Raw genomic sequence first — 17,621 nt, 5'->3', positions numbered from 1 at the left:
CCACCACTTTGGCTTTGAAGCCACTGCCTGATGTTGGCACTTCGTAGATGTAGTGTGACTATTCTTATACGTCTCTATCTACTGATGAGGATCCTACTCTTTTAGTATAAACAGCACCATTGACTTTCAATGGTCATCGAAACTATAGTTTCGATAATATCTGAAACAGATTAACCTGACACTAGCCTTAGTAACCAACACCTTACTGACCCTACTAGTAATAATAATTACATTTTGACTTCCACAACTTAATATTTATATAGATAAATCCAGTCCCTATGAAGGCAGATTTGACCCAATAACCTCCAACCGCCTCCCCTTTTCCATAAAATTCTTCCTGGTAGCCATCATATTTCTCCTCTTCGACTTAGAAATCGCTCTACTACTACCCCTGCCATGAGCTGTTCAAACAAATTATCTAATACTAATAATCACCACAGGCCTTATACTAGTTATCATTTTAATTCTAGGCTTAATTACAAATGAACTCAAAAAGGGTTAGATGAATTGGTAAATAGTTTAAGTCAAAACAAATGATTTCGACTCATTAGATTATGATAAACCATATTTGCCAAATGCCCTCTATTTACATCAATATTAGCATATACCATATCACTACTGGGAATATTAATCTATCAATCCCACCTAATATCATCCCTATATGCCTAGAAGGCATAATACTGTCAATATTTATCATAATTACCCTTATAACTTTAAATATGCATTTTACTCTAGCATCTATAATACCCATTATCCTCCTAGTATTTGCTGCCTGTGAAATCGCAGTGGGCCTTGCCTTATTAGTGTCAGTGTCCAACACATACGGCCTAGATTATGCACAAAATCTGTATTTACCTTAATGCTAAAAATTATTCCAACAATTATACTGTTACCACTAATATGATTCTCTAAAAATTATATAATCTGAATTAACATGACCATCCACAGCCTACTCATCAGCCTCATCACCCTATTGTTTGTAACCAATTCAACGATTACTCATCCAACTTCTCACTAGTTTTCTCTTCTGATCTGCTGATGTTACCCCTCCTAATTCTAACAGCTCTTAGAATCCCAGCAAACCAATATTATCTGTTCAGTGAATTACCCCCACGAAAAAAGCTCTATATTTCTATATTGATTTCCCTGCAGAGTTTTTTAAATTATAGCATTCACAGCCACAGAACTAATTATATTTTATATTTTCTTCGAAGCCACACTAATTGCTACCCTAATTATTATTACCCGCTGAGGGAACCAACCAGAACGCCTCAATGCAAGCTCATATTTCCTATTTTACACACTAGTAGGGTCCCTTCCTCTACTTGTTACACTTGTCTACCACTTTAAATACTTCAGGTTCACTAAATATGCTAGTAATGATATTTACTGACCAAGAACTATTGACCTCCTGATCCAATAATCTTATATGACTAGCATGTATTATGGCCTTTATAGTCAAAGTAACTCTATACGGACTTCACCTGTGACTTCCTAAAGCCCATGTAGAAGCCCCTATTGCCGGCTCAATAGTACTTGCAGCAGTACTCCTAAAACTAGGCGGTTGCGGTATAACACGGCTTACCCTTATCCTCAGCCCCCTAACCATATATAGCCTACCCCTTCCTCATACTGTCCCTATGAGGGATAGTTATGACAAGCTCCATTTGTCTATAACAAACCGATCTAAAATCACTTATTGCCTACTCCTCCATAAGCCATATACCGCTTGTCATCATAGCTCTCCTCATCCAAACCCCTTGAAGTTTTACAGGTGCAGTCACCCTTATGATTACCCATGGAGTCACTTCATCCCTGTTATTCTGCCTAGCAAATTCCAACTACGAGCCAGTCCACAGTGGAATCATATTACTTACCCGAGGCCTTCAAATACTACTTCCACTGATAGCCTCATGATGACTTCTGGCAAATCTCGCTAACCCTGCCTTACCACTACCATTAAATCTAGCAGGGGAAGTCTGTGATCATGGCTTCATTCTCCTGATCAAACATCACTACTATGCTTACAGGACTTAATATGCTAATTACAGCCCTCTACTCCCTATGTATACCAATCACGACACAACAAGGGACACTTACATATTACATTAACAGTATTAAACCTTCCTTTACATGAGAAAATACATTAATATTTATACATATTACACCTATTCTTCTATTATCCTAAATCCTAAAATTATTATGGGCTTTACATGCTGTAGCTATAGTTTAACCAAACCATTAAATTGTGGATCTAATAATAGAAGCCTGCAACTTCTTATCTACTGAGAAAGTATGCAAGAACTGCTAACTCATGCCCCCATGCCTAACAACATGGCTTTCTTAACTTTTAAAGGATTGGAATCATCCATTGGTCTTAGGAACCAAAAACATTGGTGCAATTCCAAATAAAAGTAACAAATATGTATTTTTCCACTACTATAATTGCCCTAATCCCCTTAAACACACCAATTATTATTACCTTAGTCAACCCCTGCAAAAAAGATTCATACCCAGATTACGTAAAAATAGCCATCACATGCGCCTTCACTATTAGCCTCATCCCAACAACGTTTATATATACAGACGAAGAAGTCATTATCTCAGACTGACATTGAATGACAATCCAAAGGCTCACTAAGCTTTAGACTACTTCTCCATAATATTTATCCCAGTAGCACTATTTGTTACCTGATCTATTGTAGAATTCTCAATATGATATATAAACTCAGACCCTAACATTAATCAGTTTTTTAGATATTTTCCTCATTACAATATTCTGGTTACCGCCAACAACTTCTTTCAACTCTTTTATTGGATGAGAAGGTGTAGGAATCATGTCTTTCTTATTAACTGGCTGATTATACGGCCGAGCAGATGCTAATACAGCAGCTCTCCAAGCAGTCCTGCACAATCGCATGGGTGATACTGGCTTTATTTAGCTATAGTATGATTCCTCTTTTCCTCCCACACATGAGAGATTCAACAAGCATTCATTCTAAACCCTACCTCTAATCTACCCTTCCATTAATTCGCCTTCTTTTAGCAGAAGCAGGAAAGTCGGCTAAATTCGGCCTCCATCCCTGACTTCCATCCGCCATAGAAGGCCCAGCCCCAGTCTCAGCCCTGCTCCACTCCAGCACTATAGTTGTAGCAGGAATTTTCCTACTCATCCGCTTCTACCCTTTAATAGAAAATAACCTCTGAACCCAAACCTTTACATTATCTCTAGTGGCTATTACCACCTTATTTACAGCAATCTGTGCTCTAACACAAAGTGATATTTAAAAAGTCATAGCATTCTCCACCTCAAGTCAGCTGGGCCTTATGATAGTCACAACTGGCATTAATCAGCCACACCTAGCATTCCTTCACATCTGCACCCATGCCTTTTTTAAAGCTATATTATTTATATGCTCAGGCTCCATCATCCACAATCTCAATGATGAACAAGATATTAAAAAAACAGGACTATTCAAGACTTTACCCTTCACTTCCTCTTCCGTTATTATTGATAGCCTTGCACTTACAGGTATGCCTTTCCTCACAGGCTTTCAAAGACCTTATTATCGAAACTGCAAATACTGTCATATACCAACCAACGCCTGAGCCCCTTCTATTACTCTTATTGCCACCTCCTTAACAGCTGACTATAGTACCCGTGTTATTTTTTTTTGCTCCGAGGACTGGCCACGGCGGGGTGGGAAGGGCCCGGGCCATGCCCGCGCCGCCGCCGCCGCCCACGCGCGACGCTTGGGGACCCTGCTGCAAAGCCCCTTTTTCTGGGGGCAGGGGGAGACTCTTCATGCCGCCCTGCCCAGCAGGGTTTCCAGGTCTGAGGTGCCCGCCCTGGCCCCAAGAGAATGAACCAGCCGCAGAGGATGGCGTCCGTGGACACGGACAAGAAGCTCAGTAACCTCCTGGACTTCAGCATGATGTTCCCGCTGCCCGTCGCCAACGGGAAGGGCCGGCCCGCCTCCCTGGCCGGGTCGCAATTCAGAGGTTCAGGTCTTGAGGACCGGCCCAGCTCAGGCTCCTGGGGCAGCGGCGACCAGAACAGCTCCTCCTTTGACCCCAGCTGGACCTTCAGCGAAGGCGCTCACCTTGCTGAGTCGCATAGCAGCCTCTTTTCATCCACATTCCTGAGACTGTGACTCTCTTGCCGGACGGCTAAGCCTCCTTTGGGAGAGACGCAGGCGTGGGCGGCCTGACTCAGGCTGGCTTCCTGCTGGGCAAGCTGGCCCTCAGCAGCCCCGGACCCCTGTTCCCTTCGGGCATGAAGGCGACCTCCCAGTACTAACCCTCCTATGCCGGCAGCTCCAGCGGAGAGAGGCGGACGGCGGCCTGGACACGCAGTCCACAAAGGTCCAGAAGGTCCCGCCTGTCTTCCATCCTCGGCGTACCTACCCAGCTCAGGTGAGGACTACGGTAGGGATGCCGCCGCCTACCTGTCCGCCAAGACCCCCAGCAGGGCCTATCCCGCCCCCTTCTACATGGCAGATGGCAGGCAGCCTACACCCCTCAGCCCCTCAGCCGAGGTCTGGAGTTGCCCGGGCCAGGCGGGCTTTGGCCCCATGCTGGGTGGGGGCTCATCCCCCCCGCCTCTCCCGCCCAGCACCTGCCCTGTGGGCAGTGGCAGAGGCAGCAGCACATTTGGTGGCCTGCACCAGCACGAGCGCATGGGCTACCAGCTGCACAGAGCAGAGGTGAACGGCGGGCTCCCAGCTGCATCCACCTTCTCCTTGGCCCCCTGGAGCTGGAGCGTCTCCAGCCACAGGCCGCCTGTCAGCGGGGCCAACATATTCCTGGGCTCGCGAGGGACCACAGCTGGCAGCTCCGGGGACGCCCTCAGGCAGGCATGTCCTCAATCTACTCCCCAGATCACTCAAGCAATAACTTCTCGTCCAGCTCCTCCACTGCTGTGGGCTACCCCCAGGGTCTGGGAGGGATGTCGCACTGGCCCGGAGCAGGAGTCCCCGGTGCCTTATCACCCAGCTATGACAGGGATTTCCATGGCGTGCAGAGTAAGATAGAAGACCACCTGAACAAGGCCATCCATGTGCTCTGCAGCCACACCGTGGGCACCGCCGGCAACGGGCCCACGCTGCTGCCCGGCCACAGGGCGCTGGCCTTAGGCTTCGCCGGCCCTATGCTGCTAGTGGGGGCAGCACGCAGGCCTGGTCAGAGGCTGACACCCTGAGGACGGCCCTGTGGGCAGCGCCAGCCTCATGCACATCCACGTGGCCCTCTCCAGCTAGCCAGGCGCCCTCCCCGACCTCTCTTGGCCTCCCGACTCCTACAGTGGGCTAGGGCAAGCAGGCCACTGGCGAAATCAAGCCAGAGGAGGAGGATGAGGAGAACACATCGGCGGCTGACCACTCGAGGAGAAGGAGCTGAAGGACCCCCAGATCCGGACCAGCCCAGATGAGGACGAGGACAAAGATGACCTTCTCCCCCTGAGAGCAGAAGGCCGAGCAGGAGAAGGAGCGCCAGGTGGCCAATAACGCCAGGGAGCAACTGCGGGTCCCTTAAGAGGCCTCTTAAGGAGCGGGGGCACATGTGGCAACTGGACTCAACAGCGAGAAGCCCCAGACCAAACTGCTTATCCTGCACCAGGCCCTCTCGGTCATGCTGAACTTGGAGCAGCAAGTGCGAGAGCAGAACGTGAATCCAAAACAGCCCATTTGAAACGGTGAGGTGTCGGGCGTGTTCGGAGACCCCCAGATGGTGCTTTCAGCTGTGCACCTGGGCCTGAGCAAAGCCCACAATCCCACCGGGCACATGTGAAAGGTACGCCTCTGTGGGACAAGCCACTGGCCCTCGGCCCCGTGGGCTGGGCCCAGAACGCCCACTGGAGGCCCTGGGCTTCATCCACATCCCCACCTCACACAACTGTTCTCAGCACTGAGCCAACATCGACCTGATTAGGCTCGGAGTGATGGGGGCAAGGAAGGTGACTCTGGGTCCAGGAGCTCCCTGGGACCCCGGCTCACCTCTCACTGGCCTTGCTCCCCTTGCCCCCAAATCTTAGTCACCATGTCACCCTGTGACCTGCCCCATGGATCCTGAAACTGCGTCTTAGCCCTGTTGTCTGGGCTGACAGGAGCTTTTTTTTTTTTTCAGTAAACAAAACCTGAAAGCAAGTAACAGAACATACACTTTGTCAGAAAAGAAAAAAAAATGCCTTAACTATAAAATGTGGAGACATCATAACATATCACTTGAGGGAGATGCTGTGAAAACTTGGCTTATTCTTCAAAAGCCAGCAGCAAATTGTGCCTAGGCATAATTTAAGGAAAACGAAAAGAACATTAGTTATCAAGAAAAAAAAAAAAAAAGCTGGACTGACCTGGGCCAGGCTGGACCAGACTGGCCTAGAGGACTTCAGAGGGCTACTCCCCTGGTAGGCCAGTCTCAGCTGACCTTGACTGTCCTGCCTCCAGACAGGGCCCATCTGTCTTCCCCTTGTTCCCCTCCTGCAAAGGCATTGCCTCCGATGCCACCTCCATGACCCTGGGCTGCCTGGCCACAGGCTAGTTCCTGAAGCCGGTGACTGTGACCTGGGACACAAGCTACCTCAACAGGAGTGCTGTGACATTCCCAGCCACCACCCTCACACCCTCTGGCCACTACGCCATCACCAGCCATCTGACCACCTCAGGTGCATGGGCCAAGCAAATGTTCACCTGTAGCGTGGTACACACTCTGTGGTCTGCAGACCAGGTCAGTACCTTCAGCGTCTACTCTAGGGACTTCGCCCTGCCCACCCTGAAGATCTTACAGTCCTCCTGTGATGGCAATGGACACTTCCCCTCGACCATCCAGTTCCTGTGCCTCATTTCCGGGTACACCCCAGGTGCCATCACCTGGCTGGAGGATGGGCAGGTCGTGGATGTGAACTGCTCTATTGCCTCTCCCATGCTGGAGGGCGAGCTGGCCTCCACACAAAGCAAGCTCACCCTCACCCAGAAGCTTTGGCTGCCCGACCACACCTACACCTGCCAGGTCACCTATCAAGGTAATGCCTTTGAGGACAGTGCCAAGAAGCATGCAGATTCCAACCCGCAAGGGGTGAGTGCCTACCTGAGCTGGCCCAGCCCCTTCTACCTGTTCATCCGCAAGTTGCCCACAATCACCTGTCTGGTGGTGGACCTGGCACCTAGCAAGGGGACCGTGAAGCTGACCTGGTCCCGGGCCAGTGGGAAGTCCGTGGCCCAGGTCCTCCTAAGGCAAGAGAAGCAGTGCAGTGGCACGTTCATCATCACGTCCACTCTGCTGGTGGGCACCAGAGACTAGATCGAGGGGGAGACCTACCAGTGCAGGGTGACCCACCTCCACCTGCCCAGGGCCCTTGTGCAGTCCATGACCAAGATCAGCGACCCTTGTGCTCCCCCAGAGGTCTATGGGTTTGCAATGCTAGAAGAGCCGAGGAACCCAGACAAGCGCACCCTCACCTGCCTGATCCAGAACTTCTAGCCCAAGGACATCTTGGTGCAGTTGCTGTACAACAAGGTGCAGCTCCCAGATGCCTGGCACAGCATGACGCAGCCCTGCAAAACCAAGGGCTCTGGCTTCTTAGTCTTCAGCTGCCTGGAGGTGACCAGGGCCGAATGGGAACAGAAAAATGAGTTCATCTGCCCTGTGGTCCATGAGATGGCGACTGGCTCACAGACCGTCAAGAAGCTGGTGTCTGTAAATCTCATTAAATGTCCTCCTGCCTTCCTCCCCACTAGGGCTTTGTCCAGCTGTGTGGTAGGAAGGGCTGGCCAGACCTTCTGTCCACTGTTGCAATGACCCCAGGAGGCCACCCCCAAAAAACAATGCCTGCTCAGAAACAAACAAACAAACATAAAAACCCTAGAAGAAAACCTAGGCAATACCATTCAGGACATAGGCATGGACAAATACTTCATGACTAAAACACCAAAGGCAATGGCAACAAAAGCCAAAATAGACAGATGGGATCTAATTAAACTAAAGAGCTTCTACATAGTAAAAGAAACTATGATCAGAGTGAACAGGCTACCTACAGAATGGGAGAAAATTTTTGCAATCTATCCATCTGACAAAGGGCTAATACCCAGAATCTACAAAGAACTTAAACAAATTTACAAGAAAAAAACAACCCCATCAAAAAATGGGTGAAGGATATGAACAGACACTTCTCAAAAGAAGACATTTATGTGGCCAACAAACATATGAAAAAAAGCTCATCATCACTGGTCATCAGAGGAATGCAAATCAAAACCACAATGAGTTACCATATCATGCCAGTTAGAATGGTGATCATTAAACAGGAAACAACAGATGCTCGAGAGGATGTGGAAAAATAGGAATGCTTTTACATTGTTGATGGGAGTGTAAATTAGTTCAACCATTGTGGAAGATAGTGTGGCAATTCCTCAAGGATCAAGAGTTAGAAATACCATTTGACCCAGCAATTCCATTACTGGGTATATACCCAAAGGATTATAAATCATTCTACTATAAAGATACATGCATATGTATGTTTATTGTGGCACTACTCACAATAGCAAAGACTTGGAACCAACCCAAATGCCTATCAATGATAGACTGGATAAAGAAAATTGTGGCACATATACACCATGGAATACTATACAGCCATAAAAAAGGATGAGTTCATGTCCTTTGCAGGGACATGGATGATGCTGGAAACCATCATTCTCAGCAAACTAACACAGGAACAGAAAACCATACACCTCTTGTTCTCATAAGTGGGAGTTGAACAGTGAGAACACATGGACACAGGGAGGGGAATATCACACACCGGGGCCTGTCCAGGGGTGGGGGTCTAGGGGAGGGATAGCATTAAGAGAAATACCTAATGTAGTTGATGGGTTGATGGGTGCAGCAAACCACCATGGCATGTGTATACCTATGTTAACAAACCTGCACATTCTGCACATGTATCCCAGAACTTAAAGTATATTTAAAAAAAAAAAAAAAAAAAAAACACTGAACATGTATTGTAGGCTTACATTGGGCTCAATGTATTTTATGGATAATCTCATTTAATCCTCATAACAACCCTTGGAGAACATGTATGATTATTATCTCTATTTTAAGCATGGAGAACTGAATAGCTTACCCAAGGTGGCATGACTAGTAAATCATTGGACTGGGATTCAAACCCAAAAAGTCTGATCCCAGAGTTCATGCTTGTAAGCCTTCCTAACCATGATAATGCTTTAATCTGGCATTAATTGTTCTCTAATTTGTGTAGGTTTGAGATTTTTCATAATACTAAAAATACTTCTGGAGGAATGTCCTCATAATCATTAGAACTGCCTTCATCTAATTATTTTTAGGGTATGAGTGAAACTAAAAAGTAAGACTCATCTAAAAATAATCATCTCTTTTGGCCATATCTCCAGTGATACATGAATTTAATTCTTTTTATTGTTTTCAGAATGAAAAATTAAAGAGGTTAAAATTAGCTGGCAATCAAGAAATATTTGTATATGAAGATCCAGAGATTTGGGTATACTTAATGAATACAAGCGAATACATATTAAGACTCTACTGTGCTCCAAATACTATACAGGGAGCTAGGGATATGAAGAGAGGATTTGCATCAGAAAAGGACTGTCCCTTAGTTGGAAGGCTGAACTAAAAACAAAAGTTTGATGTGATAGGCAAATTCAACTGACAGGTCCACTACCCATAGCCCCTTCCCTTTAAGAGCTCATAATTAGGAAAAATCAAATGTATGATCAAATCATTGCAATGTAGTGTGTAAGTACAATAATTAAGGTAATGGGAAAACATAACAGTACAAGTAATTCAGCTGAAGGTTTATGTAAGATAACTAAGATGACGTTTCAATGATTGGTTGAGTTGGCCTCTCCCTCATGAATGGGATTAAGGCCCTTATAAGAGGCTTCATGCAGCATTTGGCCCCTCTTGACCTCTACTTTCGTCCATGTGCGGACACGGCGTTCCTCTCCTCTGAAAGATGCGGCAACAAGGCTCCCCTTGGAAGCAGAGAGCAGCCCTCACCACACACCTGAACCTGCCAGCACCTTTATCATGGACTCCCAACCTCCAGAAGTGTGAGAAATAAATTTGTTTATAAATTATCCATTGTCAGGTACTCTGTTATAGCAGTGTACATGGACTACCACAAACCCAGTACACCACGTTAATGAGTTCAGACGTTCTTTAGTAGACAGTGTGTAAGGTGGGAAATTAGAGGCTTTATCCAGTGGAATAACATGGTGAGATTCACATTTTAGAAAGATAGCTCTACTTTTATTATAGAACAGCAGTTCTGAAAGTGTGGGGACCTCTGGGACTCCCTTTTAGGATGTCTGTGAAGTAAAAAGTATTTTCATAATAATGGATGTTATTTGCTCTTTTCACTCATTTTTTCATAAGTATAGTCTTCCAGAGGCAACAAGATATGTTTTCTATTTAACTAAACATTAAAGAAACTTGCAAAAAAATAAAACAATGTGACTCTTATCAAAGTTTATTTTAGAAATAGTTATTTTTCATAAAATACATTATTTATGTTAACAGGTAATGGTTTTTAGATAAATTAATAAACACTTATATTTTATTAGCTTTAATATTTAATATGGTAAATACTGGTAGATATAACTCACAGAAACAAAAGTTTTTTGGCAACCTCAGTAGTTTTTAAGAGTGTACAGGGAAGCCTGAGATCAAAAGCTTTGAGAACTACCGACGTAGAGGGGACATTGTATTAAGGAGAGGCTAATAGTAGAGAAACAGCTAATTAGACAGATTTTACAAGGATCTAGGTCATTGGTTTTCAAACCTTTTAAGTATATATACTCACTAAAAGAATTTTGAAAAACCACATCCTCATACATTTTTAAATTGATAGCTAATTTTTTTTAAGTTTAAGTAGTTATAATGTATTTTAAATATTGACATTTCAATAGCAGCTATGTCAATCTTTTAAATGTGTCCAACTGAATCTAAATGGTGCTCGCAGTGAGCCGAGACCTCGCCACTGCACTCTAGCCTGGGCGATAGAGCAAGACTCCATCTCAAAATAAATTGTGCATCAATTTGATACCCACTTATCACCCACTTAAAAATATATATGAACAGACTTTTTTCCTTTTTCTTTTTTTTGTTTTTACAAACTTTGTATCATTCCTTTTTCTCTTTAAAATTGTATTTCCATTTCCCTTCTCATTCCAAATTTTGCATAATGTGTTACATTTTGTATTTGGATAATCTTATGATCACCTATTTTCTTTGTAACCAAAATAGGTATATAAGTTGAAATTAATTAAAAATTTTCCTGTGACCAACAAACTTGTAACTATTCACATTTTTCTTCTGGGTTATCATTGAAGTTACTAGGATACAGTTTTCCAAAGCAATGTAAATAACACATTTGGATAATTGCTTTAAAAATTTTATTGGTGAATAGAGCAATCCCTCCCCTCCAATTGGTTTGTATATCCTTGGGTGAATATTATTTATTTCTACAATGGGACAAGATTAAGCATAAATTCTGTATTCATTTTGCACTTTACAGATGTCAACACTGAGAAAACTTGTTTGTGTAAATAAGTGGACATGAATGGAAGGAGTTTTGTTATAACAATATCATTTCTATGACTCCTTCTGAGATATGTAGGAAAAAAGTACAGTAATATACCATTAAAATTATGTTATTTGGCAGTTTCATTCAATCAGATCCATTATTTTTCAATTTTATTAAAAGCAGAGAATTAAAACCACTTGACTTTCAAAAATGAGTTTACTAACCAGTCATCAGGTTCATCTGTTTTCTCAATTTATAAAAAGTGTACCAAAAAGTTTTTAAAATTAATTCCAACTATATGTTACACTTTCACGTGGAGGTATCTTGTTTAAACTAATACATTCAGAAAAGTTTGGAAAAATAGAATATTATTAATACATTATTATTAGCATTTTATGTTTTAAATATATGATTTAAACATAGCAAACCTCTGAGCTACCTCAAAGGTTGAGTAGATTTTGTGAAGAATGTCCTTCATACAACCCATTTGGTAATGCCAGGCATCAAACAAATGACACTTAGTTTCTGGCAGGAAAACTCGGACTTCATTTTTCAAGTCACTGACTATATTAATAATATGTGATTTAAAACCTGAGAAACAAATGACAGAACAAATGCATGGAGGTATGTTTATTATGAAGCCAATGAAGCATATCCAGAGCTCCTTCCTTCCAAGGTTCCTTTCTAATTTTACATAGAAAATTATGTACTTTCATGTATAATTTTGTATTATTTGTCATAATGAAAGCCTGAAAAAAAAAGACTTCAAATTATATAAGCTTTGGGACCTGTATCTCTGCCTATACATGTGAAAAAATCATGAGAGCAGTCAGGATAAGCTTAAGATGATACATATCTGGCATAATTAATTTCATATTATGAAAAGATAATTTCTCATTACTTAATTTGCAATAAATAATACAGAGTAAAATATGACTAAGATTATAACTTATGAAGTGTAGGGTATGTGGTAAAAGACATGGTTATTCCTTCAGTAAATGTGTTAGGGGAAGGTAGGAAGTGAATACTGATGTATGACTTTGGGGAATAATTAGAAGCAACTTATATGAAAATCAGAAATAACTTATTTTTCATCATGATCAAAATTTTCCTATGTATTTAATGAAAACAAAAAATATATACTGCTAAAATCAAATCAGGCAATTAGCATATAGTTTTATTTTTATATTTGCAAGTAGAATAAATATTTTATACAATGCAATGAAGTTCATTAAATTTTGTGTAAATATTTTGGAATATGAGTTGATAAAATAGATTTTAGCTAACTTAGTGAATAATAAACACTGTCTTAGTGCTTTTATGCTGCTATAACAGAATACCTGACAATGGATAATTTATAAAGAACAGAAATTTATTTCTCACACTTCTAGAGGTTAGGAGTCCATGAAAAAGGTGCTGGCAGGTTCAGGCGTCTGGTGAGAGCTGCTCTCTGCTTTCCAAGATTGAGCCTTGCTGCTGCATCCTTCAGAGAGGAGGAACGCCACGTCCTCACATGGACAAAAGTGGAAGGGCAAGAGGGGCCAAATGCTGCATGAAGCCTCTCAAAAGGGCCTTCATCTTATTCATGAGGGAGAAGCCCTCATGGCCTAATCATCTCTTAAAGGCCCCACCTGTTAATACCATCACATTGACACCCTGAATTTTGGAGGAGACACATAGTAAACACTAAATCTGAAGTCTGAAAGAACTCACATAATTTTTATTCACAGGATTTGGCCCATCATATCATTTTTTTAAAAACTCAATTTCATTTAAAAGAAACTTTGTTATCTATATTGTTTTTCTTGTTCAAAAATGCTCTTTTGTTTTAAGCTAACAATATGTTATGGCATGTCCTAGGGGTTGATGCTAATAACTAGGGGAAAACAGTGCCTCTGCTTAAATGTTTTAAAAAATTGGTGAAACAGGATTTTGGACTCCTAGAGGATCCTTATACTCTTTTTACTACAGAATTACCCATCGGATGATCTTCGTACATTATTCTTCACCTTGTTTGACGACCTCTGTACTAGTCATGAGATAAGGATGTGACCTAAACTGTAACAACGGGTTAGGAAACTGATTTGAGATATTTCTAAGCTATACTCTAAAGGGACTTGGTGGGTCATTAGACACTGGAGTGAAAGATGAGTCAAAAATAATTAAGATTTTCAGCTTGAGCAGTTAAATAGATTGTGATGCTATTTACTGCATAAGAAACATAAGGTAATCAAGTTTTGAAAAGAGGTTGGAATTCTGTTTGCCTATAGATCTTTAATGTGGAAATGTTCTGAAAGTCTGGAGCACTAAAGAAAGTTCAAAGATATGGTTATAAATTTGGGAGACTTTAGTATATAGGTGGATGATACTATCTAAGGGAAAGCTTTTAACCAAGAGAGGAATAAATCTGATGATGAGACCTTGGGAAACCTTCAATTTAGAAGAGGCAGAAAAGAGTAGTGTTGGAAAAGTATAATGGAAAACAAAATCTCCCAACCCAGGAAACCTTTCCACAAAGATAGAAGAGAAGGAAAACAATTTTATGATTGAGTAAGCATTAGAGCAGGATGTGATGTGTATCACAAGTAGTCCCCTAAGAGATTGCAAAGACAGAAGGAAATCTTACCCTTTTATATAGCCAACCTGATATAACAATCCCTTTCATTGAAGTTCTTAGGATAAACATTAACTAGTCCTCAAGTAAGACTTGACAGCACTATTTGTCGCATACGTAGTTTATTCTAAATTCACTTGCTAATTGGAGTGACTTTGCTAATTGGTTTTATATAAAGGTAAAAAAACACTTTTCATATCTTCATGACAGGAGATAGTTTTGCAGCTTGGAAGGAGGGTCCTGCTGAAGTGAGGCTTCTACGCTCCCACAGAAACTGGGATTAAGGGCGCTATCTTCCTTGATGACTGTATTCCCAAGAGATGGTTACAGGTTCTTGAGAAAGACATTCATGGGTCATTCATGCCATAATGCTGGCAAGAGGCTTTGAAGCAAGAGATTTTTAAAAGATTTACATACATTTCAAAAAGATAAAGAATTTACAAGTTTTCTGAATGCTCTAAGAACAAAGAAGGAAGAGTCTTTCTTCTTATTTTCAACAGGGGGAATTAATTTTGTTTCTTTTTAAATTTGTATTTACCCTTACATAAGTGATAGAACAGACAGAAAAAAACAGCTGTGGAAATGTGCGGGAAATTACAATGAGTGCTATATGAAAACCAGAGGAAAAGCGTATTTTACAAGGAGTGAGGGAATAGTGCTGTCTTCAAGAACATTACTTTCCCCTTGTCGGATAAAATTAACATACATTTGATACTAACATAACTAGATATGTAAAATTTGTAAAGACTAAATATAAAAAGAATATAGCATTAGGGTGTTTAATTATGTAGTGTGGACTGCCAGTACTATAGGAAACCTATGGCCTGAGGGCAATAAGACCTGGAGTAGGCAGGGAAGGATTTGTGGAAATAAGGAAACTTAAGTATTTTGAAGGAGAGATTAAACCTATGTAATTCACATTTTTAATCTCATCAGTCCAAAACACATCTCTGTAGCTGTGTCTATAATAAAGATAAACTTAGCAATGGAACCATGATACTCCCAGTCCACTGGGCCAAAACTTTCCCTTGGATAGTATTAATGCTTGAGTGAACAATGGCACCATTTCTGTGACTTTTCACTTTCTGTATTCCTTCTCATAGTCACCCCCTCTTCTGATTAACAGGTTTTTTCTTTTACAGCTTTAAGTCTTGCCTTGGAACCATTTTTTTTTTTTCTGCAGGATATTTATATGGATTCATTTAAAGCTTAACTTGCAAAGGGTAGCTTATTTTCACTTCTTAGAAGGTACCCTGTAGTTAACCTTGGTGCTGTCTATAGAGACAAAAATAAATTTCTTTGGATTTTAGTTATCTTTCTATGTCAGAGGTTCCCAAGACCACCCCCAGGTTGACGATTTGCTAGGAAGACTCACAGGACTCAGCATATATCCATATTCATGGTTATGATTCATTATAGGAAAATAACACAAAGCAAAATTAGGCACTCTGCCTGGCACATACTAAACTTACAGACTCCCAGAAGAAAAGTAGATGTTAGTATAAACCGTATTATTTGCACAAATAATCTAGGCATAGTGAGTCACTCTTATTCAGGGAATTGTGGAATCCCTCCTGAAATCTAAGCTCACAGGTGCCAGGCAAAAAGGCCCTTTTAATCATAGAAGCCTCAGGCCTGCTGTGATAACTCTTTTCTCTACACTTTTTAAAAATTTATTTATACAATGATTTGCAGGTAAAATCAAGAGTCCACATATCAAGTTAACTGTCTTAAGTGTTCTTCATATATTACAGGTATGCTCCAGAATCACTGACAGAGAGCAAGTTTTCTGTGGCCTCAGATGTTTGGAGCTTTGGAGTGGTTCTGTATGAACTTTTCACATACATTGAGAAGAGTAAAAGTCCACCAGCGGTCAGTGTGCTTTTAATTTACTTTCAGTTTTTTGTTTGTTCGTTTGATTTTTATAAATTATGGGGTACAATTACAATTTTGCTACATGCATACATTGCATAGTGGTGAACTCAGAGCTTTTAGGGTATCCACCACCTTAATAACATACATTGTACCCTTAAATAATTTCTCAGCATCTATCCCGCCAATGGCTCACCCTTCCAAGTCTCCATTGTCTGTCATTCCACATTCTACGTCCATGTGTATACATTATATAGCTCCCACTTATAAGTGAGAACATGTGGTATTTGTCTTTCTATGGCTGATTTGTTTCACTTAAGATAATTACCTCCATCCATGTTGCTACCAAAGACATAATTTCATTTGTTTTTATGGCGGAGTAGTAGTCCATTGGGTATGTATACCACATCCTCTTTATCCAGTCATCTATTGATGGACACTTAGGTTGATTCCATGTCTTTGCTTTTGTGAAGAATGCTGCAATAAACATACAGGTGGAGGTATCTTTTTGATACAGTGATTTCTTTTCCTTCAGGTAGATACCCCATAGTGGAAATGCTGGATCAAATGGTAGTTCTACTTTTAGGTCTCTGAGGAATCTTTATGTTTTCCATAGAGGTTGTACAAATGTACATTCCCAGCAACAGTGTATAAGAGTTCCCTTTTCTCCACACCCTTGCCAACATCTGTTATTTTCTCTCTCTTTTTTTTTCTTCCCATTCTGACTGGAGTAAGACATATCTCACTGTGGTAATTTTTTTCTCTTTTTTTTTTTTTTGTCATTCTGACTGGAATAAGGCATATCTCATTGTAATTTTAATTTGCATTTCTCTGGTGATTAGTGATTAGCATTTTTTCATATGCCTCTTGTCCTTTTGGGTGTCTTCTTTTGAAAAATGTCTACTGATCTCCTTTGTCCAGTTTTTAACATGATTACTAGGGGGTTTTGGTTGAATTCCTTGAGTTCCTTATAAATTCTGAATGGTAGTTCCTTATCAGATACAAAATTTGCAAATATTTTCTCCTATTCTGCAGGTTTTCTGTTCATTCTGTTGATTATTTATTTTGCTATGCTGAAATTTTTTATTTTGATAAAGTCTCATTTGTCTGTTTTTGGTTTTGTTGCCTACGCTTTTGAGGTCTTTGCCATTCTTTGTTTATACCCATTTCCATAAAAGTTTTCCCTAGGTTTTTTTTTCTAGTATTTTTATAGTTTCAGATCTTACATTTAAGTCTATAATTAATCTTGAGTTAATTTTTGTATATGGTGATAAATATGGGTCCAGTTTCATTCTTCGGCATATGGCAATCCAATTTACCAGCACCATTTATTGAAAAGGGTGTCCTTTCCCATACTGCCCAAAGCAATCTGCAGATTCAATGCAGTTCCTGTCAAAATGCCAATATCATTTTTCCACAGAATTAGGAAAAACAATCCTAAAAGTCACATGGAACCAAAAAGAGCCCTAATAGCAAAAGCGATTCTAAGCAAAAAGAACAAAGCTGGAAGCATCACATTACTTGACTTCAAATTATATTATAAGGCTACAGTAACAAAAGCATCATGGTACTCATATAAAAAACAAA

General features: G+C 41.3%; 1 protein-coding gene and 1 pseudogene across 2 annotated transcripts in view; both read left to right on the top strand.

Moving 5' to 3' along the window:
* Window positions 1–17,621, top strand: part of JAK2 (Janus kinase 2) — a 101,574-nt gene that overhangs the window by 74,463 nt on the left and 9,490 nt on the right. For both annotated transcript variants that reach the window (XM_025360071.1, XM_025360072.1), the window contains exon 20: window positions 15,917–16,034. In XM_025360071.1, the coding sequence (XP_025215856.1) occupies window positions 15,917–16,034 (118 nt within the window). The remainder of the gene's footprint in view (window positions 1–15,916; window positions 16,035–17,621) is intronic.
* On the top strand, window positions 3,864–5,787 carry LOC112608271 (annotated as a pseudogene).

The sequence above is a fragment of the Theropithecus gelada genome, chromosome 15 (genome assembly GCF_003255815.1).
Source record: "Theropithecus gelada isolate Dixy chromosome 15, Tgel_1.0, whole genome shotgun sequence".
NCBI classification, from domain to species: Eukaryota; Metazoa; Chordata; class Mammalia; order Primates; family Cercopithecidae; genus Theropithecus; species Theropithecus gelada.
This window is presented reverse-complemented; position numbering and strand designations above follow the sequence as displayed.